Below are 25,372 nucleotides of genomic sequence, written 5' to 3'. Positions count from 1 at the left end.
CAGAATTTCAGAATGTCCTGTGATGGCTATCAGCACTTAGGGTACTGTTGCTATAAAGCATTGGATTTCTAAAAAAAAAAATAAATAAATAAAGGCAGCGGCAGTTTATGGTTTGATATCTCCGACCTGCATCGAGTTTCATTGGATCAAAGAGTTACATACACTGTACAGAGAGAGCTTGTACATCCATATCAGGCTGAATTCCCTTCTCTCCCTCTTCTCCATCTTATCTGCTCAGCTCAGACCGCCCTCTAAGTTGTTTCAGCCTTTAGGGTGTTGTTAGGAGTGTTGATTTGCTATGGAGATGGAAAAAAAAAAAAAAAAAAAAAAATCATTCTCCATTCTAGTGTTGTGCCCTCAGAGCGGTGGACTGGCTATTGTTCTCCTTGACCCCGGTGCTGCAGAGATGGAGGAGGAGGGAGGGAGGGTCGCTTCGGGGAGAAGTGTTAATGGCATTTACATAAGTGTAGCACAAAGAAGCTGTGGTTGCTGGAAAAAAAAAATAGTGCTATCGTGCTGTGTTCCACATGGGCACCCAAATAGTTTTGAACACTTGGGCAACATTCAATAAGAAAATCAAAGTATTTCTTTTAGAATATGAGTAAAAACTGCCATTTCTAACTCATTTTGTTCCTTTTATATTGGCATTTTCATACACTGGATGTCCTGTTTACATGATTTTTTTTTTTCTTTTTCCCTAAATTGGCATTTGTCCCCTTCTGACCTTCAGCTGTTGTCCTACTGTGCTGGCTGTACATAGCAGACCCATCTGTGCTGAGCTTCCTGGAGGGACTAAAGCTCACTCCGAGGGAGATGCGTGCCTCTAAACGTTTTCTGACCTCACCCTGTGGGACTGATACTGAACACGCACGCACGCTCGCACGCTCGCAGACACATATGCAGCCGTGCCGGAAAATAATGCACTAAAGACCAAAAATGTAGCTTGACAGGCGTGCAGACTGGGGCGAATGTTGCTGTGTGCATTCATTTGTCTGTCATAGCGGTTCTGCCAGGCTCTGTTACGCCACTAAATGTAGCATTAAGCTGGTTTTTGCATTATATAATAAAGGCTAATAGGCTAACATGTAAGCGTGATATAGCTCATTGGAGAGACAGTGTTTTGACTAGAGTCGTCCGCAGATGTTAGCTGACTGAATTTGTTCATTGTGGGAAGTTAGGGTGGGGGGAAATGCTGTCTAACAGTTTATTAAAAGTACACAGTAGGATTCTGTATAATAATTTCCCCAAAGCTCACCGCTCTAATGCTTTCAGGCTTTTGTTCCTGTCGCTGTGTGTTTTACATTGTGGGGGGCCTAGTTGTTGGTAGACGATCTCAGGGTGTGAATGGTGGAAGAGCAGCTGTTAAAAGCTGGCAGGGTGCTTGCACTGTGTGTATGTGTGTGTGTGCATGTATGTGAGTGTGTGTGCACCTGCAGTTGGGGGTGGGTGAGGTTTTTGGGGCTTGTTGGGAGCGGGTGTAAGAGTCGCAGGAGGCGGAGTTTTGTGTTGAAGACCATATATACTTTGTTTTTTTACTGCAAGCATGCAGTGGCATTTAAACATCTGTGCCTGTGTGTAAAGACTTCAAATAAGTCTGGCAGAAGAATGTCAAGACTGGATTCATACACTCCCGTCACCGTGTGTAGGAGGCACCTCTGCACTAAGTCTTTTTATTACCAGGGTAGTGCAATGTAGTCACTCCATATGCTGCATGTTCTGCTACAGCAATTGAATTCGCATGCACAGTACGCAAGATCACATTTGTCTTAAGCTCAGCTATTTATGTATTCTTTTAGCTTTTTATCCTTCAAGATACCAGCAAATCCAATTTTCCCATTGTTGCCAAGGAAATGGAGCTTACACAGGACACACATTTGGAAAACATCTGTACATGCAGACATAAGGAACAGCAAGAAATGTGATTAAGAATATGCTTTGATATTCTGGTTAATCTCAGATATGATGTTATGTTTTCTCAGGCATGAGCTAATGTGAGCTATTAGAAATGGTGTTTTGTGTATGAAGAAGACTTTAACAATGAGTGAGCTCTGTAAAGTTGGAATCAGCATTCTTTCTTGTTTACTTTCCTCTTAGGGAGGAGCCCAAGCAGGGATTGGAGGGAGGAGGGATGTACTGATGAAACAGCCAGATTTTTGGTGGCTGGCTGAAGGCAAGGTGGGGGGTGGGAGGGGGGCACTGCTTTAATACCATGGACCAGATTGCTGTGCCATGTCTGTCAATGAGAGAGGCTGAAAAGGTGCAGGTGCAAGCTTGTGGCTTACAAACTAAGACCCATACTTACTACTCTAATGTATTCACACACACACACATACACACACACTAGTGGAGTGCTCCCAAATGTGGCGCCAAACACACAGAGTCTGTTGCCACTCTGTGTGTTTGTCTATGCATAGATGATGTTCCAGCATTTTGAGAGGGTGGCAGATAATCTTACAGCTGATGAGTGACCATGAATGAGGCATCTGGGCTGGGGTATAACCACAGGTCCATATGTATGTGTGTGTGTGTGTGTGTGTTTTGGCAAGAGGGAATGTAAGGAGGTAATGAGAGAATCTCCTCGGATTGGCTGGATGACATACTGTATAGTTTTGATCAGATATTAATAACTGCGTATGGTTAAGCCAACTGTCACCATTTACTGTAATGGCCGTAAATGTCCATTTTTATCCTCTGTGTAATGACTGATACTGTTTGGCTAAGCTGTAAAGCCACAGCTTGGTAATTTTTCACCTAGAAAAGCCTTCATAAACTTTAACTGTGCCCTTAATCTCACAAATTTGATGACTAATCCTAACCTAGAATAGCAATTTGTTGACTTGACAGTTTGGCCAGAAAGTGGGGAAAAAATAACAAGCTGAACAGTGGACTCTCTGTCTCTGCCTGTTGCCCTGTATTATGTTCTGTACATTTTCAAGGTACATTCTGACCTGAACTTTGCTCTTTTTTTTGTTTTTTACCTCAGTGTGTACAAGAAGAGCTTTCATTGGCAGAAAATGTTCTAAACTCCTCATTTCAGTCCTCCGTTAAAAGAGTTAGTCTTGGATAAATAAAAATTGTGTATTTGTTCAAATTATGTAAGTGGCATGGGAGTAAGAGTCACAAAGAAAGATGGATTATTAGACAAATCCGCAAGATGAGGGATTAGACATTTAAGAGACCAACAGGCTTTACTGATGCGGCAGTGTGTGCAAGACTTCTGAGAAGTATTAGAGAGTGAAGTAATGTGAAAGGGAGGAGGCACAAAGGAATTAGCACATTTCTCTTAGGCTGTGCCTTTGAATGACATTCCATCACTAAGCCAGTTAAAGAGAAATGTGTTGCTTTGATTGGCTTGTCACAAGGAGAGACTGTGAGGGATAAAAGAGTGAAATAGATTTCCAACTGTCTAATAAATAACGCTATATAACGCCGGCGTAGATGGTGAGAATCCTCCCTCACCCCCTCACACCGCCTCTCTAACAAACTCATGATCGACAACAAAGTAAGATTGCTTTGTGCACAGCTTTCACGAAATACCTCTCTGGGTTCTGATGAAAGCAGTTATAAAATGACAAGAAATAAAACTCAGAAGTGAATCATTGCTCACTCGTATGAATGATATTCATGTTATAACAAGTGCAGCTATGAAAAATGTATTTCACCACAGGCTTCCTCAGGTTATACAGTTAATAGCCTTGGTTAAGCTTGCAACCACATCAGTCAGTGACAGACGCATGCAATTTCTGAGATAGCAGTATAATGGTGAATTGGGGAAAAAACTGCAATTTTTACAAAAACAACAATAAATACACATAAGTTACCAATAAAAAAAAAACAGTTTCAATCAATGTAAATCACAATAATTCTAGTAAAGGAACTCCCACTTGACATAAAAAGCTCTCCTAAACTCAGACTTCTTCTATCAGACTCAGGGTTCGCCCTTCTGACAGTGATGGATTTAGAGGCCCAGTCACATGCTTTAATGAAGCATACAAGAGTGGGCAGCTGAGGACTGACCTGTTATGCATCGCTGGCTGGGTTCTCCTTCCATCACCATGTTCCCAGTTGATTTTGCAACTTAGCCCATTTAGGTTTCTTTGCATTCAGCCATACTCCCGCAGCCCTCAGCCCATTAAGTGGATTCTGGTCGACATCAGCAGCAGCAGATTTGTGGCCTTTTGCTGTCAGTGCAGGTCCAGTCTTAGGCCAGCATAAGAATCAGCAGAAAATGGTGATTTAATGTCAGAGTTAGGGTCCGTGACCTCACTGATGCACACGAGTTGTACCGTAAACGATGTGGGTAGATTGGGTCCCTCTGGAAAGCCTTGCACGCTATAGACAAATGTGGTAATTGATGACTGCTACAACTTTTTCTTTGACTGTCTGCATGTCTGCTGTCTGGTTAGAACCATTTATTAATAAATGCCAGTTGTGTTACTTTTGTGATGACCTGTATCAGTGAATGAAGGAAAGTATGTTTGTGGTTTGCAGACGTGATGCCTCACTCACTGACTGGCCGACTGCTGTACCATAGCTTTCCTCATGCAGCTGGGGAGCGGCTAAGAATAGAGAAAACCCTTTCCATTCTCTCTTCTTTCATTTTCTAAATATTTGATTTAGCAATGTGAGCTTAGGGAACCCCTGCATGGAAAGTATAGCAGCTTGCATGAAAAATTGATTACAGTGTACATTATGGGTTATTCCTGCGCTATGGCAAAGATTTGGGAATTATTGTCCTGCAGCGAAGAGCTTTGGTATAAAACCCAACAACAGAGGACACTATTTATGATACTTTTCAAAAAGAGCAACCCCAGCAGAGCATGCACAGTAGATATTGGATCCTGACCTGCCGTCATTGTCTCTCTCACCTCAGCACCATTAATCAAGCACATCATCACCTCATGACCTGCATCTGGATGAAAGGTAAAGGTCACTGGGTCATAGTTTGCTGTATGGTAGAGGATGTTAGGAGTGGGGAGAGATGGGAAAGGCAAACTGATGCTGATCAAGTCACTGGCCCCCCTTGTGACTTGTCATGTCTTTGCTTAAGGGGCTTATAACATTAATGCTCGGGAGGTAAAGCGGTACAAAAGCATGATGGGTGGCTTGAATGTTGAATTAAGTCAGAAAGGTGTTTGATGTTTTTGATCATTTGGTTCTTAGAAGTCCTGTCTGCCTGATAAAGTCTGAGCTCTTGCTCTGTACCAGTCAGTGCCGACTGCACACCAGGATCAAAGTTCTTTACTGTACTTGATCCATTAAAATATTCACCACATCCTTACTGGCTCTCCACTACAAGGCATGATCTGAACCATTTTATGTCATACTTATCTAAACCTTTTACCACCCACTATTCTGTCTGTGGCATAGGAGCACTGTGTAGAACTTAACATGAAAATAAATATATAATCAATGCGCAATCGATAGATTAGATTTGTCTTTTTGGTCATTGTGGTCATTTTCAAAACATCCGCCATGTGGTAAAAATAATTCAGGAAATGCACATGAAGCCTCCCTGTCTTCACAGTAGTCTGGTACTTTAAAATTGTAATACATCTTTGGAGACTTTATGTCCAAATTTATTTCAAGAGTAAGAATTAAAAAGAATTCGTCATCATTCAGGTAGACCATGTTAACCCAAACTGGTTCTGTCAACAAAATAAGGGACATCTTATTCAGGAGTTAATGCAGTCATTTCAGCCCATTTCAAAACAAATTTTAGCTCAGGAAACCAGATTTGTCTACAGTAGGAAAGTTCTTTTGAGGTGAAGTTCACACAATTTACTGGAAAATGTATGCGCACACACACACACACACACACGTGCAGAGGCATATTTATAGCCCTGGTGAGGCTGTGCTCCATTTTGGTAATACCAAACCAACTGATGTGTCACTGCAAAGCTAAATCTGCATGTTATTATCACAGAGAGACTGTCTGCTGGCTTTAACCCATGGCAGAAAATGGCCTCTTGACCTGTTTATAACAGCACAGTTTCTATCTGGCTTTCATCAGTGTGTTGGTTAGTCTAATTCTGTGCAATATGCACTGATGTGGTTGTTTAAATATACTTTAATGTGAGCCTGTGTGCCAGTAGCTGGTTGGAGGGGCACTGAAGAGATCTTGATTAAAATTCTATCTTGTCTGTCCATGTCTGAATATCTGATTTGGTTTTATGTCCATTTAGTCTCTGACTTGATGGAAACTTAATCATTTTTTTTCCTATCACACTTCATTTTCATTCATTCCACCACCTCTACCTTACTTTTCCATCTTTTCTCTCTGTTCATGCCCCGTCACATCCTCTCTCTTCATTTCCATCTCCCTGACTGTCCTTATTCTATAGAAGTCACTTGTACACGTACCCAAATAGACACTTTCCCCCCCCATTTTTCACCTTGTGCCCAATACATGAACACATACAATCATGCAAAGACAACTCCTCTCCTAAGGCTATGAATGAGAATCTACGCTTACTCGTGCTACAGGAATTTGTCGCTGTAACACTAAATCAGTTTTGGGACTCAGAACAAGATGCAACATGAAAGAGAAAGAACACACTAGCACTTCACAACAAATGGATTTAGAGAAAACATGCCTTATAACATGCAATGTTATAATCCGGTTGTGTATGCGTATCGTCTGGATAACTCATGCATATTAATGCACTTTATCCCACTGCCCTTACTCCTGTGTGTTGTGTCTATATATGTTTGTGTTTGAGAGGCCACAGTCCCCGTGCATGCCCTCTGGGTAAAACTGTAAGGTTAGGACTTGTAAGAAGACACTGCCATGTCAGCAACTTTCCATGACAATGCAGTCGTTCCCCTATTTCATTGTCTTTTTCCTCCTCTTGTCTATCGGGGGAAGGTCACATGACTGAATTGATCCCCATAACACAGGGATGCATAGAGCGGTGTCCCTCTCTTTTATTCTCTTTTTTTTTTTTTTTTTTTTTTTTTAAAAAGCCACAGCCGCATAGATCATCTATCATACAGTTGTCACCTGCAGCGACACTTTCCAAAGACCTTTAGGTGTTGTGCTGGACTGCAAATGAGAATTCTGAAGTGTGTGCTGACATAAAATACAATAGTTACTGAATAAAGCAGAATGGCTCGTTTAGATTTTTGTCTGCCATACAGCTGCGGTAAAAAAAGTGATTATTAGGTCATAGTGAACAGCAAATGTGCGATGCATAAAGCTACATAGATCAACATGACACGGCTCTTGAGTAATGCTGAGAAGATAACGTGATCACATCTTTTAGAGATTAGACAGCTCCAGCTTGAAGCATTGAATACAAATCCAAGGTCGTTGTGCGTCTGCCTGCCATCCATTCTCAGGATTGTTTGGAGGCTCACTGGGCTTTGTAGGCTAATAGCCAGGTGGAGTGCTACATAATTCATTGAAACGAAGTTACCAGCCAGAGAGTGGAAAGGGATTGCAGAGCCAGACTCATACGTTTGCAGCTTTTTATTGCAGGACAGTGACAACAGAGAAAAAAAATCCCAAACTAAAGAGAGTTACTGCAATGAGACGCTCGCATTGACAGACTCTTGTCAATTTTAGTTCATTCTGTATTGAGTTGTAGATGCGATAAAAGGGCAGTGTGACTCTGATAATTCCTCTGTTGTGGGGATTGTAGCCTCAACCTTTTAACCCCACAGTGTTCTGACAAGGCAGTGAAAGTCCTGTCCTTTTATTTTGTCTACGTAATTAAATCAAATCATTAATCTGTGGTAATTAGTTTGGCCACCGGGGGAGCGGCTTCATTTGGTGCAAGGTGCTTTCTCATCAGGTTTGTTTTGCTCCGCGTTCTCCTCCTCCATTCTCCGCTGCTCTGGCTGCGTCTCAGGGATGAGGGGTGAGGGGTGAAGAGAACAGAAGGTCAGGAGAGGTTGAGGGGGAGGGCGGGGGAGGGAGCGCACCACAGACGCCATTTTATTATTACGCTTTAAATTCCATTCACAGTCAAGGCAACTGTGGGAGCAGTCGGGTGCCGTGTATCCCAGAATTCTTTGCATTTACTGCAGGAAATCAGCTTTCAGAGCTGGAATTTGGATGTTGCAAATGAAGCTGCATGACAGTGAAAAATCTAGTGTCAATGTCTAAAATCTCATTCTCTTATTAATATTGGTTCACAATAAAGATTACGTCAATAGTCAATTCATTTTAATATCAATCTTTGATTATTAATTAACCATTTAAGTCATTTATCAAGCAAAAATGCTTCTCAAATGTGCAGATTTGCTGCTTTTTTCTATTTTGTATAATTGTAAATTGAATATATTTGAGTTTTGGACTGTTGATTGGACAAAATCTAAAGACATCAGCTTGGTCTTTGGGAAAATGTGAGGAGCATTTTTACTATTTTCAGACATTTTATAGATCAAACAATCAAAAAAAAGTAATCAGCAGATTACTCTGAAATGAAAAAAAATCATTAGTTTCAGACAGATAGGCAGAACCAGCTGAAGATACAGGACAATAGTCTTGCAGTGAAGATAATTTCACCACTACAAAAGTGTCAGCGGCCACCAGGACGTTCACCTTCTTGTAATAATGTATCTAATTCACATCTCTTCTGCTCTCGTCTGCCATTCTTCTCTTTCCGTTTGACCCTCATTCATTCCTACAAGCTGTGAATGACTCAGTGCAGATCATGAATACAGCGGTTAGAAGGAGCAGAGCTCTTACAGAGTGTGGAGGAGGCAGAGTGGAGACAACAAAGCAGTGTTGGTCCCTGAAGGTTAGATATGAGATGTTGCTGAGCAAGCTTTATCTCACTGTTACACAGCAGGATCAGTCACCACAGACTTCAGCTCGCTCCTCTTCTTTCCTCCCCCTCTATTTCTTATGTTCTATCACTTACGCTCCCCCTCTCAAATGTTATTGTTCCTTTCCTACCTCTGTTTTTCTTCTTCTCCACTTTCCCTCCCTGCTGCTCTTCTCTCAGTTTATCAGTTTTTATTTCTCCTTGTTTCTCACTATATTGCCTTTCTCCTTCTAGATTATTGACGTGTAAATCTCTTCTTCCGCTGCCTGACACCGAGGCATTCATCCATCACAAACTCAGGAACTGAAACACTAAATTGGGGTCAATGATACACTATAAAACCCTCTAACCTTATTCCGCCTTCACTCTTACCCTTGATGTCCCTGCACCCCCCCTGTCACGTGCAGACCTTGGTTGACATTAAAGTCACAGAGTTGTAATTCATGCATCTTGATGAGACCTTTTCAGTTCACGTGTGCGTGCGTTTGTTTTCCACAAGCCCGTGCAATAAACATTTTCTTTGCTGAAATTGAATTCTGCTTGTAATATGTTCACTTGCATGCTCTGTGACTTCATCCGCAATTTGTATCTTTTCATGCATGTCTAATGCATAGCACATAGTCAGCACAAAATTAACAGAACATATTGAAAGTCAGGCTGAATGACCACGTAGAGGGTTTAGATGCTGACTTTGTATTAAATAAGAGTGAAAAACCAATAACTGCAATGGAGACCTCATAATCCATTACCTGCACACGTGTAGGAAGCCATATGAAGCCTATAATGTATTGTCCTTCACATGCTGCTGGTGAAGGTCTATTGCGTAATTCAGTAAAGTGAGCCTGTGGCGCGCCATGCGTTCTTCATTGGCATGCACCCCCTACGCTCCACTGACGTCTGCCACCGCAGCATGTGTTTGTGTGTGATGGAGCGCTGCTGCTGTGCCAGCATATTCCTCAATCCAATGGCTCTGCCCTAGCCGCCCTTCAGCCCGGCCGTAGCCCTCCAATCCCTTCATCCCAACATACTGATCCTAAACTACAGCGAACGGCCTGATGCCAAGCGGGCAGGATAGGGCATAGTTTATGACTACCCTTCATCCTCCAGTCGGGCAAAACACTGTTAAAATGATGGATGGAGCAGCAAGACAGGCACTTACACAGTCACCCAAGGGGGATAAAATATGGCCGTCCCTGCCTGGGTGCCCGAGAAAGGGGAGATAGACATTGGAGGGCAACCAAAGAACCATACTTGGTGCTCAACCTGTGCCCGGTGAGTGAACGGCTCAGTGCACCCGTTGTATCTGTCTGCAGCCAGATTGCATTTAAATGATGGTGAGCTATATTTCTGGGGCATAGGAAGGGTCAGCAGTCTGCAAGGTGAGGCAATGGGAATGATTAATTAAGGGGCTTTTCTTTATGTGGATCTGCATTATCTAAACATCATTTAGGAATATTCAGACCTGATGTTTTTAGCTCAAAACTACTGGATCATACTTAGAGATGTCCAGATTCGCATTTGCTTGCACAGCTTTAAAGAGTCTGACTGGTCTGAAGTTCAGTCAAGACACGAGATTCAAATCTGAAACCCCTGCCATCTATAAAATGATGTGTACCAACTGTTCAGACTCAACCTTCATCTGCAAATCAGTACGGTCTCGTCGGTATTATAGTCAGCCTTTATATTGTAGACTGTGGTCGCTGCTTTATGGTTGAAAATGATTTTGCTGCGTGCCACAAAAGTGTGATGCACCAGCAAAGGTTTTTGCGAGACGTTTTCAATTTCAAGATGGAGATAATAAGATAAGACCTTGCCGTCCTCGCCAACTGTAATTAATTGTTTATTGTCTCCGGGTGGTAATATCCTGTTACATTGTGCAACGGTTTGACTGCTGCAGTGAATTGACTCTGCAACCAGCAGGATATGAGAAATGGCACGGTGAAAGGAGTTAAAAAAATGAAATACGATATGCGAGGGAAAGGGGAAGAAAGAGGCGAGAGAAGTGAAAGAGGGACACCTGCTTTAGGTGCTTAGAGAAGTGATTTGAATGTCTTCTCGGGTAGATTTATAGGAATGAAACTGCCACAGACCTTCAGGCTCACACGCAACACTCACATACTGTATGGGGATCGTTGCATGTCTACACACAGTCTCCGCAGCCCTTGGAATTGACCATTGTTGTCTTGCACATTTTCATGCATGTCGTGTTCATGCTGCTGTCTGTGTGTGTGTGTGTGTGTGTCTGCTTTACGCTGATAAGAGGATTTGTTAAAAGGTCTTTTTGTTCTTTAAGCAATATTTTCCTCTCTTTCTCTTTTTCCCAATAGTGTTGTTAAAGGAAAGCCTGATTTAATTAAGTCTAGATAAGGATATGGGATTTGGTACATTGTTGGAACCTCGGTATAGGAGCAAACATGCGTATTTGTACTGTGTTGGCATCCATCCACAAAGAAAGGGATGTCAAACTACACTCAAAGAGCTTGGGATAAAAGTATGAGGGCAGTAATAGATGCAAGCCACTTTGGATGTAGGAAGACTATATGGAAATGTTGGCAGGATGGCTGAAACATTTGGTGAAACAGACTGAGATGAATTGGCTTTTGAGCTTTCACTGGCAATAAAACAACTTTGTTGATGGAAGAGAAGTGTTTGTGTTTGTGTGTGTGTGTGTGTGCATGCATTTGTTATGTAATCTGGCAGAGGGGAGGTGTCTCTTTAGTCTCCGGGGAGAGATTAGACATCTGAGTGTTGGTCTGGACACAGAGCACACCTGCTGCCTCTGCACTAAACACAGACTCTGTCACAAACACACTCTCCCATGTGTGCACACACACTGCCGATGGGGGTTCATGCTGCCAGCATCCAAGAAAGTGACATTTCAGAGATAGAAATAGAGGAACAGGAGCGTTTTTGCTTACAAAACTGCAAAGTCTGGTTGTGGGTGAGAGTTTTGTAATTCACAAAAATATTTTTAATGCATATGCGCATGCACGCTCTAACATTTATAAAGAGCTAATCCCTACTCTTCAGTCACACACATTCACACACACATGCAACCAGACAGCTTGCGGCAATGTTCCAGGTGTAATTATAGAAAGTTTGCCCCCCTGATTACGGTTGGTAAATGGCTTTGACTTGTGTCTCTGCTGGATGTCTGCAGGAGGTTTTTCCACTTGTCCAACTACGGTTATCTAACTTTAATGAGTTTTTCCCTTCCTGCGGCAAAGTGATGGAGTGTGATTGGCTTACCTCAGTGATGGTCTGAGAGGCCCCCCTGAGGGTTAATGTTTCGCCCCAGCTCGCTCTGAGGTTTGCTGGTGTAGGAAAGCTGCAGGCGTGCCCTCAGGTCAGTGCAAGACCTCTGGAGCTTTCAGGTCAGTTGCTACAGACGTTTCAAAAGCTGTGAGAAATGACCTCAGGGCTGCTGGAAAGTTCCTACAGATCTCAGCGCAGGTGTTCTGAATATGGTGGGTGATGCATCAGGGGTAATGAACAGCTCCCACAAGTCTGATTTAAACAGTCACATAGAACAGCGGGTCATTAAGAGCATTAATGAGCAATGAGCAACTTCTGAAACAAAGTGCTGTCTTCCAATTAATAATGAGAGTTAATTTTGGCTTCATGCTCATCCAAATTTACAAATTATTTCTATTACTTCCCATTAGGAAGGTTTTGAAAAGTATGTGATGTGAAGGAAGTTTTATTATTGGCTCTGTTTGTGTCTCCTCTAGCCATCATGTATGTGATGGGAGCCCTGGGACCTGCAGCTGGTTACCTGCTGGGAGGCGTGCTCATCGGCTTCTACGTGGACCCCAAAACTGTTGTCAACATCGACCAGAGTGACCCTCGCTTTGTTGGCAACTGGTAAATATGCACGTGTGTGTGTGACAGTTCCTTATGTGCGCTGCTTGTGTGCTCTGTTTTTTTTACCAGCTGTTGTTTCCTTCTTTCAGGTGGAGCGGCTTTCTCTTGTGTTCCATAGCCATGCTTCTGGTTATCTTCCCCATGTTTGCCTTCCCCAAAAAGCTGCCTCCACGCCACAAAAAGAAGAAGAAGAAGAAAAAGATCAGCTCGCCCGGTGACGTGTCCAGCGACGATGACGTGATGAAGGAAAAGTCCGGTGGCAAAGGCCAGAACGTCTCCTCCTCCATGGGCTTTGGGAAGGACATCAAAGGTGAGGAGCGGATGATATCAGCCTCCTGTTTTCACCTCTCTGCTCTGTGGTGTTACAAGTATCTTACACAAAGGAAGCTATTGATGTACAAATGGCCCATAATCCAGTCAATGGCCAGGATTAGTCATTTTATCTAATAATGGAGGCTCCATTGAGGTCTCCTTTAAAGATGGTATTGATTTGTGATAGAGGAGGTTGTCCACACACTTAATGAAGAAGGTGATTAACTGTTAACATCGGCAGTTTTCGTTGGGCACTGGGCTCTATTTACTCTAATAAATTACTAGTAAACATGGCTGCTTTGTTGCCATCAGCTGAAGAAATTAAGGACAGTATGTTTTTTTACACCCCCCGCCCCCCGAAGAAACCATTCTCTCAATGCAAGGAAGGTCATGCAATCCTTCAATCGCGTTTAGTGGCAGTACATATGCACACATAATAAAGCTGTAATGCATCTATAGGCAGCGATGCTAGAAGATTTATTATTTTCTGTCAGATTAACCAGGTATCTCCCGGTTTTCCCTCGGAGAACCCCCCTGGTTAAGCTGAATCCTGCTCCAGTGTTTCCCAGCTTCCTCTTGTCTGCCTTTTTTCTCTCAGACAGGCAGTTCTCTCTCTCTATTTCTCTCTCTCTCTCTCTCTTAAATGAGCTCTCAGGGGAACTCAGTCACGTTTCCACACACAGGAGTAAACGGACTCGGCAGCAGAGCTAAACAGCAGTACAGCCGGATACAGGCTTGCTCTTGCACTCTTCATTATACGTAAAATAACCATCATGAATTCAAACATGTATTTAAATGGCTGCATTTATCCATACTTATGTGCACAACCCAGCGCAGCATTTTGTCCTGGAATGCATATATATATATACGCTGTAACCGTACATGCTGTACAACATCTTCAAGCCACTCTTCTGCTGTTTTACTTGTCCCAGCAGGATGTTTTGGGCTGGTGTGCAAACTATGGCCAATTTTGCACAGTCAGGCACTTCAATGTTTAGATCTGTAACGTTTTTTAGTGTTGCGCATGTCCTTTTATTGGGGTGTGTGTGTTTTGTCTATAGCACAAATTTAGCATTTTCTGTGAAAGATAAGCTGTTTTCAAGCATTTTTTTTTTTTGCCCTTCACATCAACAGCAGACACTGAAAAATGCAAACACTGAGTAATTTCAGTAATGTGAGTGAGAGGGACAGACTTATTATGGAATGTTCCAGACCTTGGTCAACTGCGGTTTGAAAGCGATTTTTAGCATTTTTTTGGACTTTCCATGCAATATCAGTTAGTATGAATGACCAAATACCGCCACATATATCACATTTCATATTTCAGCAACTAAAGACTTACCTGACAGGATTTAAAATACAGACCCTGTAAGATACAGTAATGTCAGTTATATTATATTTTACTCTTAAGTAGGACAAAAGAAGTTTGCTTGCAAATATTTTTGGACTCAACTCACTTCACTTCACTCAGATGCTGACCTTATTAAGCAGATTAGTATCAGCCATGATATGACCAATCCACACTGAATACAGTTTCTCCATCTGTGTCAGTCAATGTCAAAATTCAGCGTTTCTACTATGATTTACATTCATTCTGTCATGATGTGCCGTTGACTCAGATTTGCCACAGCAATTCCTGGCCACAGGTTACCTTACATAAAAATGTTCGGATGAGTTCCATGTAGTAAGATATAAAGATTGAAATTTGGGAAAAAGACGACATTGGTAAGTGATCAGTATTTAGTATCTGCTGATACTCTGAGTTGAGGTATCAAAATTGATATTGGGAGAGAAAAAGTTGGAGTTGGTGCATCCATAGTTCAAGGTGACCTTTTCTTCATGTCTTGTTTTGTCTGACCAACAATCCAAAACCCCAAAATATTCAGTTTACAAAGATATAAAACCGAGAAAACTAGCAAATCCTCACACCAGTAGCCAGAAGTAAATAAAATAAACGAGTAAACGAGATTATTTAAATAGTTGGTAATTCATTTTCTGACAATCAACAAATCAATCATCTCCTAATTGTTTTAGAACTAGTAGAATTAACAATCATATCACATCCACTGCTTAGACTTGACAAGCTTCATAAGTTGAAACACCACTTGTGTGATCTACAGAGCATATTATAAATACTATGCTATTATGACTTGTCCTGCCTCGAAGAGAAATGTTTCGGAAAAGCACATGGATGAAACAATTTGACCAAGTCATGAAATAAATTAAGAAGAAAAGAAAAAACAACTGTGGCAACTTATAACGAGCCAGTGGTCTGTCTGATTGAGAGAGCAGCTGCTGGAGACGTCAACAGGACCTCGCCATCTGTCCCCCCTCCAGACAAGATTACAGCCCAGCACCCCAGGAATGAAATGATTAGCGTCACTATATTATTCGTACCTTTGATCTGGGAGAACACTGACAGATGCTAACATTTCCCCACCTACAACAAGATTAGTTGAATTAGCACTGGGACGGCTATCCCCAAATCAAGGCACCGTGCCACCCAGTTAGCGGCTGGCCAGCTTTTTAATAGTCTCCCTAATAAAAGGCATTATTAAGCTACTTCACATATTTCCTGCCCTCTCTGTTTTTCTTTCTTTAGTACATGACATCTGTGAAGCACGTGAGCCAGAAGAAGCTCTAATGATAGCCTTTCAGATGACTGTAAAGTCATAATATTAGCCCTCAGCCAAGGGCTTAAGACACCCGGACACACACGGAACTAAACTGGAGATGCCAATTGTGTGCTCAGTTAGATACGTCGTCCCCAGCCAAATGTTTTAAAGTCTGACTTTTCAAATTCAAAGAAGCTCAAATTCATTTGAATTAAGAAGCTTTGTGTGTACATGTGTAACCTCGCTTCTTTAAGTTGTCAATAATTACTTTTGTTGAAGGGACCTTTCCTGGCCTTCTGGATTTTCAACTGCGTAATTAGATTTTCTGTCTCTTGCTGTCTTTGTGTTCACACTGTTATTTGTGTAAAAGACAAACCAATACTTAGTGTCATAGATTTAAGAGGGCGAACAGGACAAACCAGACATTTACATTAGTTAACAGCAGTTTTTCTCCCACTCAGCTGGGAGGTGTAGTCTCCGCAGCATGTCCTGGGGTCTTCCACAGGACATCCTTCATCTACAGTAACCAGAGCTGCCTCATTTTATTGTAAAAAAGCAGCACCTTGATTCTGAGGTCCCTGTGAATTGCGGAGGTCTGCATTTTGGCACATGCTGCTCTGGAAATTTTACGCCTCAGTCTTGTTGAGATGGAGGAGCTCATATGTTACAGTGACCCTGGGAATAGGGTTTTCTGTAACCTTGTGTTCCTGGAAAGAACATTTAAGGCAAACTGTTTTTTATACAAGGGGTGGGCTTTTTTTTCTCACATTGCGTTTGTACATTAAACAGGATGTTTGGATAGGACTTGACGTCGAGTGGAATGTGTTTAAGGATTTAAAAGGCATTTTTCATTTCATGGGACCGTTTTTAAGCATTTTTAATAATTTGGCTTATTGCGTACTAAATAAATGGCCATTCAATGCTATTGGCTGACATCTTGTGGAGTTTCATGGACGGCATGGTGGTGTCATAATTTAAGAGATAATGCTTTCAACTGAGAGTTGCCATGACAGCAAGCATCTGCCTTGCTGATGTGGCTGTGAGTATGAAAGTGAATCTTTATTAGCTCTTGTTTAGAAAATGATTCTGCGATGCATTCGCTCTGATGGAGAGAAAGTGACATCAGAGGTTTATCTTTGGGGATCGGTTGAAAAAAAAAAGCTTCCTTCCACTTTTGTTATGTTTGCTCATCAAGCTAGTTTAGAAGAGAACGTTTCATTCTGCCTAGTAACAATAATGTACTTACAGTTTGACCACATGACTTGTGAGTGACAAGATGAGAGGGCATTCTGCATCATGTCGGCCAAATCGTATAGACACTGGCCTCAGGCAGACGGAAAGGGCATATTTGCCCTTGTTATGATGAACCAAGGATGACGGCATTCACGCTGGATTTGCAGAGCTTGGCTTGTTTTGTGCTCGCAGCATAGATCCACATGATCCACATGCTTGCATTATACAGCTCACGTAATCATAGCTTAATATGAGTTTCATTTCATCTCAGGCTACACCTACAGGCACAGACAGGTAATTAAAAAGGCAATAGTGATGTTTAGATTGTGTTCATTTATAACCTGAAAGTGTTTTTGCGTGAGAATCATGGAGCATCTCTGTGTCTATGTAGTGTTATTTGCTCCTTCAGTCTTGTGTGAAACAAGAATACATAACCAGATGTAATGAGACACGGTTGGGTGCATGCGTGAATGTGTGAGTGTGTTTCAGAAACATTTAAAGCTGTTGTTAACTTAATGCTGTTATTACTTACTAAGTTATTATTACATAAGGTTTATTTACAGATCCAGCTTTTTCAGTCTTCTCTTAATTACAGCTTTCCAGTTACTAATGATTGGTCTGATGATTCCATCCAGTTCAGATTGTGTGGGAGTGAGTGAAAGCCAAATTAAGACACCGATTGTGTGTTAATTACAGCACCACAGTAATGAAGTGCTCTGCCTTTTTCTCCTGTCCCTCCCCAGATCTTCCCAAGGCAGCGCTGAGGATCCTCAGCAACATGACCTTCCTGTTTGTCAGCCTGTCCTACACGGCAGAGTGTGCCATCGTCACCGCCTTCATCACCTTCATTCCCAAGTTTATTGAGTCACAGTTTGGTATCCCTGCCTCCAACGCCAGCATATACACTGGTAAGTGTCTCTTTGTACATAATGTCTTTCTTCTGTTAAATCACTCTCTCATTGTTATGGCTGGACGGCCAAAAAGATCCAAATTCAGGTTATTCATTTGTTAAATCAGGCGCGAGAGGTTTCCCTCTTCTATACTGTAGCTGTAAGCCATGACACTTTATCACGATTGTCAACAAATCCTAGCTGTTGAAATTCAGTGTTAACTTGCCAGTGTTATAAATAATGCAGTGGTAAAGCAGTTATGTCATAGATTAATTGAATTATCTCTGAAAAGGTCTGAAATTCCCCAAAATATCAGATCAATGAGGCGAAACTGTCTTCTGCAAAGGAGAATTTGTTATTTTGATTTATAGCAAGAGGTAAGTTCTTTATCGACTTTATAACTTAAATATATAAATCAGTTTTGAAATACAGTAGAATGGCTGTAGAAAAATTAGATTGCTGCTGTGAAATTTGGTTTATTCTACATTATATGGCATTTCTGTGTGTTTATTTTATGTGTCCTGATCCTGGAAAGGACGATAAATGATCCATCATCATGCACCATTAGTCTGTACCAGTACACTCTCACATTTGTTCTCACCTCTCCACGTGCACTCAGGGATTCACAGTCGGAGGGCAGTGATGTGAGTCATGGAGTCATGCTGACTTTCATTCACCGATAAGCTTCCATTACATCCCCTGAATGTAACACACAATTCTCTGTTGACTGCAGGAGACATATTCAACATGACGCGCGCACACACACACTACCCTCTGCTTTGCCTGTAATTTGTGCACTGCATATGTGCAAAGAACCAGTCTAATCCTTCAGTCACGTCTGAGCCAGTGGCGTTAATACACAACTAATCTGGTATCCGGGTTATTGCAGCAAGGAGTGATTAAAAAATCAATTATGGCTGTGAAAGCAAAAAGGTGTTTTTGTGTGCTTCCAAGTATTCTGGCTAACATATGGTTGTTTCTAGACACGCATACATACACATAGACACACCCACTTACACAATACCATTGCCTCATCTCATCTGCCTGTTGCCAGGATACAAGGGGTAAGGGCAGACGGGTGGTGTGGTTGCCATGGCTACCCAAACGATGCCAAGCTGCTGGTATGTGATGATGGTTGGAGAAGAGGAGGAGGAGAGGGCACTCCTGTTGATGGGAGTACGGTGCTTCCTCGGGCAGCCAGATGGACTGACCAACTGTGACATTTTCCTGATGATTGCGAGTGATTGTTTTTTTTTGTTTTTTAAGAATGACTGGAAGACCAGAGTTGTGTTTATGTATGTGTGAATAAATCATTTGTGATGTTTTTACATAGTGTTTTGATATCCTCTAGTAATGCCAGTACGGTTGGGGTTTGATACTGTTTTATCAAATCAGAATCTAGAATCTAATCCACTTAGCTTTAGCTTTCAACAATATTAAGCAACGTAAGGGAATATTTAGGAACTAAAACAACTTTCAGAGAACTAAAAATCTAACTTTGCAGGTGAAATGAAGTATTTGCTATTTAGCTAAATTACGACCTACATGTGTACGTTGCTCTTTGCAAATTAAAAAAGAAAGATATGGACACGGCACTGCTTTGAGCAAGATGCTACGTCAGCATGCTCATATTAGCATAGTGAGAACGTTAACATGCTGGTGTTTAGCAGGTAATGTTCACCATTTTAGTTTAGCATGTTAGCATGCTAACATTTGCTAATTAGTACTTAACACAAAATATAGCTGAGAATGAATTTTAGGTAGGTATTAAAGCTGCTATAGTGAATATTTTATATTAAAATTGGGTAAAATTACTGTATGTGTATTGTTGAAGGGGTTGCTAATAGTGACAAACCCACAGAGAATTAGCGCATAACTCCGTTCCCCTCTGCTCCACTGTGCTTTATAGCATCTTTCAGCTCATTGTTTGATTTTATAGCCCACAACTTGACTTGTTTTGTTTAGACTCACCCCTTGTATGACTATATTTCCAGATGCAGCCAGCAGCTCCAGACATGCATTAATACAATGAAAATACTTTGTTTGGAACAATAATGTGTGTCTGATATGTCTTTTCCACATAAAAGTATAATTATCATGTAAAAATCTTCAAAATGGCATCTCTTCCTTCTCCCTCATTAAAAATTCCACAAACATATTTGATTTCAGAAGCTGAACTACTAGACACAAGATGTCTGTTACTTCTATGAAAAGTCTGTTCTCAGTATATATGCACTGGAGGCTTCAGTTTTCCACATCACACTTGTGTAAGTTGAATATTGGACCAAGAATTGCCATAAAACTAGTTGCGTCATGCTCGTAGGCCCACCCCTTAAAATCAGATTTTCAGTGTTCACAGGAAAACTTTCCACTTTCAGCAGATAAATGTGAAAACAGCCTTCCAGTGTCAAACTCTGCACATACATCATTCTGCACAGTGAAGCTCAAACATTCAATTGTAGGAACAATAAGAAAAACACATTTTTGAGTGGAGAGGAGCTTTAAATAATCTACTGCTAATAAAAAGGACGATTTTGATGATAAAAAGATGAGTAGTATGTCAGTGTTATGTTTTCATCTTGTTTCCTCCGTTGAAACCAGATCCAAAATGGAACTGGCTAACAGAACCCAACTCTAATTGCTAATTGACTGGATGTAGTGTTGGTTCAGTTCATGAAAGCTTTTATGCGGTTTTTGTTGTATTTGCTGAATGCGTTGTGTGGAAAAGTTTTGAGCTGCACAGGAAGTGATGCATTTTATGTTTCAGGCAGCATCTCCAGTTGCTTTGCTGGCAATTAGTAGAACAATTAGGTATCTACAATAGGTAGCAATAGCGACAATGGCTAATGGCTCTAAATTAGTATATGTAAAGGAAAAGAGGTCATCGCTTTGGTTGTTCTGCAATCTGTAGGAAAATTACTGCACTATAAAACAGCAATGTGTCGCACCAATGATGTCAAAATAATATCAGTGTAAATCTTGCAAATTGCCACCTTTGTTGAATCTGTATCTTGCCCGGTTAAAGAGCTGCCACCGCTACATGCTCATTAGATGTTTCTACAGAAATAGCACCGTAACCTATCACTCACGCCTCCCTCAGCTGCAGTTTCCCCCATGCTGCTGTTGCTGCTCTCTGCCTGTTTTTTCTCCGACTTTTTTAGTGGCTTTCTTTATCTCCAGCCACCGTTCCTTTCAAATACACACTTTCCATCCGTAAGATTTTTTTTCCCTCTTATTTCTACATTGTATTTTTCTTCTCACTCTGCTGTACAAGCTGTTGACAACAAAAAAGGACAAGAGTCAAAGCGTATCTCCAGTAGGATCTAGAGAATAGATTAACTGACATGCATACATGCACACATTTATCAAATCGCTCACATACTCATGCGAGTGTACCAACTGTTAATCCAGATAAAATATGTATAAATCATTCATGTAGCATTTACCACTGAAGAGTAGTATGTGTGTGTGTTTGTGCACCTTATGTCACTGTGATATGATATCTGGTTTGTCTCTGTGCATGTTTAATCCTGCAGAAAGCATAAGGTTTTAGAACACACACATGCACTTACAGGATAATATTATGCTACAGATGTCTGTTGCGGAGCTTTCACTAAGTGTGCTCAGAGAGATACTTTCTCTCTTTCTGTCTTTTGCCCTCTCTGTCTTTCTCTTGCTTTGACACAAGCGTGCACACACACAGACATAGAAAGAGAAGCCACATAACATTTCTGTGTGCTTGGATCACTTCTCTTCTGATCCTCTGTCTTTGACGACCCTCTGGCCGCACTGACTGACCCAATCTTGCTCGTTACCCGGCCGTAAGCGCCTGTGGCTGGGCTCGAGGCCTGCCATGTGCCGCCTCTCTGGGCCTTAACGTCTGCACGCTGACACTAACCACCCGGTCAATCCTGCCAGCAGCCAGCTTTGCCTTTCTTCATGCTGTCAATTAGACCAGCTCTAGTGGATGGAGGGCACGTGCTGTGCAGTGCCACAGCATGAAATGACTCATTGCCTCGTCACATTGATACATTGTAGCCTATTCTGGTCCTTTTTTCTCCTTTTGAAGTTATTTATTCTTGGTTTAAGTCACATTGAGATTGACATTTCTTTTTCTAGCAGCCGTGTCCAACAAGACACCATACATATTTCATATAAAAGCATGACATTCATGTTATTCATGTTCATGTGCCCCAATTGAAATATTGTACATCAGATGTTTATTGCACGAAGTCAGTCATGCGTTAGTGTCATTAATTCAGTGTTAACATTTTTTTCATGACACAAATTAGCTGCTCTATTTCTGTGCTCTTTGCAACACTTCAGAGGTTTTTTCTTCCTTTTCACCCACTCTTCTTCTTTTCTCTGATCTCTCTCACAGGTGTGATCATCGTACCCAGCGCCGGGGTAGGCATCGTGTTGGGGGGCTACATCATCAAGAAGCTGAAACTTGGTGCCAGAGAGTCAGCGAAGCTGGCCATGATCTGCAGCGGGGTGTCTCTGCTGTGCTTTTCCACACTCTTCATAGTGGGCTGTGAGAGCATCAATTTAGGAGGCATCAACATACCCTACACTACTGGGTAAGCACAAATCCACTGATACTATCAGGCTGCAGATTTTATATGTCCCCATGCCTCCTGCTGCAGAAAGTCACTCTGTCTTCACACTGATGTTTCTTCCCATTTGACACAAATCTTCCAGAATTATGCAGGAGAATCTAGATTTCTAATCTACATTTCTAAACTTCTTATTTTGAGAGACACTTTTGACCAGATATGAAGTCGTATCTGAAATACACACACCTTGGGAGGAGCGTGTGGCTCTTAGATGTTGTCAGCACTGCAGTCATCATCATGTGTTGTGGCGTCGTGGCGGAGTGTGAGTGATTAATTAGCAACACTGGCATCTGCTCTCGTGGCTCCGGCGAATCACTCCGCCACTTCTATTTCTGAAGCTGCTGCTCGACACCACATCAGCAGCCAGGCTGCGGAGTTAACAAACAGTCATGTGTCAGCCCCGCGGACAGAAATATGGAGTGGATGTCTTGTTGGCACACATGATTATGAACACACTCATACAGACACATGCATAGAGTCAGTTACAGCATGCATAGAGTGACCTTGGATGATGCAAAAGACATGCTGAGACCCTGTAAACGTATTACTAACAAAAATACACATCTACTGTATTGTAAAAAACATGTACAAAAAACTTAAATTTGAATTAAAGAGTTAATTCTGCAAGCAATTAGTCATAAATATTTGATTCGTCATAACAGCGTAGTTGTCAGATGCCCACTAAATACTGAGCACACAAAGGTGAAACTGCAGAACCTCTGTGAAATGTACTTTTCACGTAACCAAGATAATCAAATGGATTATTTGCCAAATAGACAGCGTGCCCTTTAAAGTCCCATAGCTGACCCATTAATAACCGTAGTCTTTGTTTAAACCGGTGTTTATAGAGGGGTCAACAAGACCGTGTGAGCTGGTGGGGCTCCTCATTATGAACAGCACTGGTCACTAGTCACTGGTAGCACCCACATGAGGAATGTTTAGCCCGAGCCCACCCTTTGTGTCACTTGTCTGTTCTCACACAGCAGTCTAGACGTAGCTCTCCTCCCGCTGACAGGCTGGAGATGCAAAAAAAAAAAAAAAGGACATGACATGGACAACACCAAAGGTCCTCAACGTTTTTGGAGCCAACAGCAAGTTATGTAATATTCTGAAATATCTGCAAAAGCATAGCATTATTACAAGCTGGCCTGGTTGTAAGACTTTTGTTCTTGATAAACCTTCAGAACTCATAGATTTTTGTCATCATTATTCTCCCTGTTCGGTGTCTGCAGCACTAAACCAGATTAAGCCACTTGGTCTCTTGGCTCTCTGTTTGGGGTTTTATGCAGTGCAGCCTGCACGCAGTGACACAACATCTGGAGGGTTCAGCGAAGGTTGGGGTTTATTCTGCGAAAGGATATGTGCAATCAGTGCAGTGAGCCTGTGACTCCACACACACAGTGTTTGGAATGTAACACTGTTATGTCAGGACAAGCCCAAATGTGATTCTCCTGTGATAACTAATCTAAAAATGAGGATCACCGGTCTGGTGCAAAATTGCTAGTTGACTGGTTTACTGAAAGAGCTAGATGGTAACTTTAGATTTTTTTTCAGTTTAGCTGGTTTTATTTTATTAAAACATTAAAATAACAAACTTTCAAAAAGAGATGTCACATTAGTATCAACTGTATGTGTGTATGTGTCTGGATTACCCCAGGCTGTTGTGTTGTTAGGGCCTGTCCCCGGCTGTTCCGCTGGGCTCAGAGCGAAGCCTCCCAGAAAAAACCCAGGACTCGCTTCACTGCTCCTGGTTTAGACGGAGCCAAAGTCCTGTTTGGCTTAGAGTGACTGTTCCCACACGGCCTCTCTAGCCACTGAGGTGTCACTTCCTCACACCATCGTGCCTGTCCTTCCATCATCATCGCACATCACACAAACAGATGGAGGGTGAGATTAAAGCTAATTAAAGGGACACACATAGCACCGTAAATTTGTTCTCAATTTTTCTGGAGCTAAATGGTGCGCTGCTATCCTAGCAGGTCCACACTGGTAAAAGATGTTGCACTGAGACAAACCTAAATAAATTAATGTTTAGATAGAGAGGTAGAGTACACAGATGCATGTAATCCCTCAACAGAATAGAAACATGAATGAAATAAGTGGTATGTACAAATGACTTCAGTTTTCATGGTGTGGTCAAGTAAATGGATATGATAAGTCTTGTTCTGTTTCCATTTTGCAGTCCGACCCTGACGATGACCCACAGGAACCTGACGGGTAGTTGCAACGTGAACTGTGGCTGCAGGATCCATGAGTACGCTCCGGTTTGCGGCTCTGATGGTATTACCTATTTCAACCCCTGCCTGGCTGGATGCAGCACCGTGGGCAATGATAGCACCGGAGTGAGTGCACACACACACACACAGAGCATCAAAGCACACACATTTGCGTACTTGGTTTACTGATAGTTCCTTTTTGTTTTCCTGTTAGAAATAATTTCTATGGAGCTATTTGTATATCAAGTAGAATGGGGGGGGAAAAAAAGATGAATAAACTCTGGACATAGTTCATGATACACAAAAGACTTGTGCTCTGTACATTCTCTTTCCTTTTGCTCTCAAAGTACAGGATGTGACACAATGCACAACAATGTCAGATCGGAAATTATAACAACATGAGGAAACGTCTAGATTCTTTGTCCAGTTGGCTGATTGCGTTACATTGCTGGTGCCACCCAGTCTGTCTCTGTGTATTTACATTAGATTTTTCAATGCAGCTACACTCATTAGTTTATTAATAGAATTGGCTTCAAATCTTCATCAGTCCCATCTGAGTGCATGTTATAATATTCATATTGTACATATTGTTTTTGTCTACAGATCAGGAACTACACCGACTGTGGCTGCGTGCAGAGCAGACAGGTCATCACTCCGTCCTCCGGCGGCCAGGTCAACCAGCTGCAGCTGGTCATCGTCAAAACTTACCTGAATGAAAACGGCTATGCGGTGTCGGGGAAATGCGACCGCACCTGCAACACGCTCATCCCTTTCCTCATCTTCCTCTTCATTGTCACTCTCATCACCGCCTGTGCCCAGCCTTCTGCCATCATCGTCACACTCAGGTAAAGA

General features: G+C 41.9%; 1 protein-coding gene across 1 annotated transcript in view; it reads left to right on the top strand.

Annotated features, from left to right (window-relative positions):
* The window catches only part of LOC122972215 (solute carrier organic anion transporter family member 5A1), a 37,342-nt gene that overhangs the window by 8,102 nt on the left and 3,868 nt on the right, over positions 1-25,372 (top strand). The window contains exons 3-8 of the mRNA XM_044339101.1: positions 12,506-12,638; positions 12,728-12,948; positions 17,542-17,706; positions 22,070-22,268; positions 24,487-24,646; positions 25,124-25,365. Coding sequence (XP_044195036.1) covers positions 12,506-12,638; positions 12,728-12,948; positions 17,542-17,706; positions 22,070-22,268; positions 24,487-24,646; positions 25,124-25,365 — 1,120 coding nt within the window. The remainder of the gene's footprint in view (positions 1-12,505; positions 12,639-12,727; positions 12,949-17,541; positions 17,707-22,069; positions 22,269-24,486; positions 24,647-25,123; positions 25,366-25,372) is intronic.

Source organism: Thunnus albacares, chromosome 21, assembly GCF_914725855.1.
Source record: "Thunnus albacares chromosome 21, fThuAlb1.1, whole genome shotgun sequence".
Lineage (NCBI taxonomy): Eukaryota > Metazoa > Chordata > Actinopteri > Scombriformes > Scombridae > Thunnus > Thunnus albacares.
The sequence above is the reverse complement of the archived record's forward strand: the minus strand, read 5'-3'. Positions and strand labels throughout refer to the sequence as shown.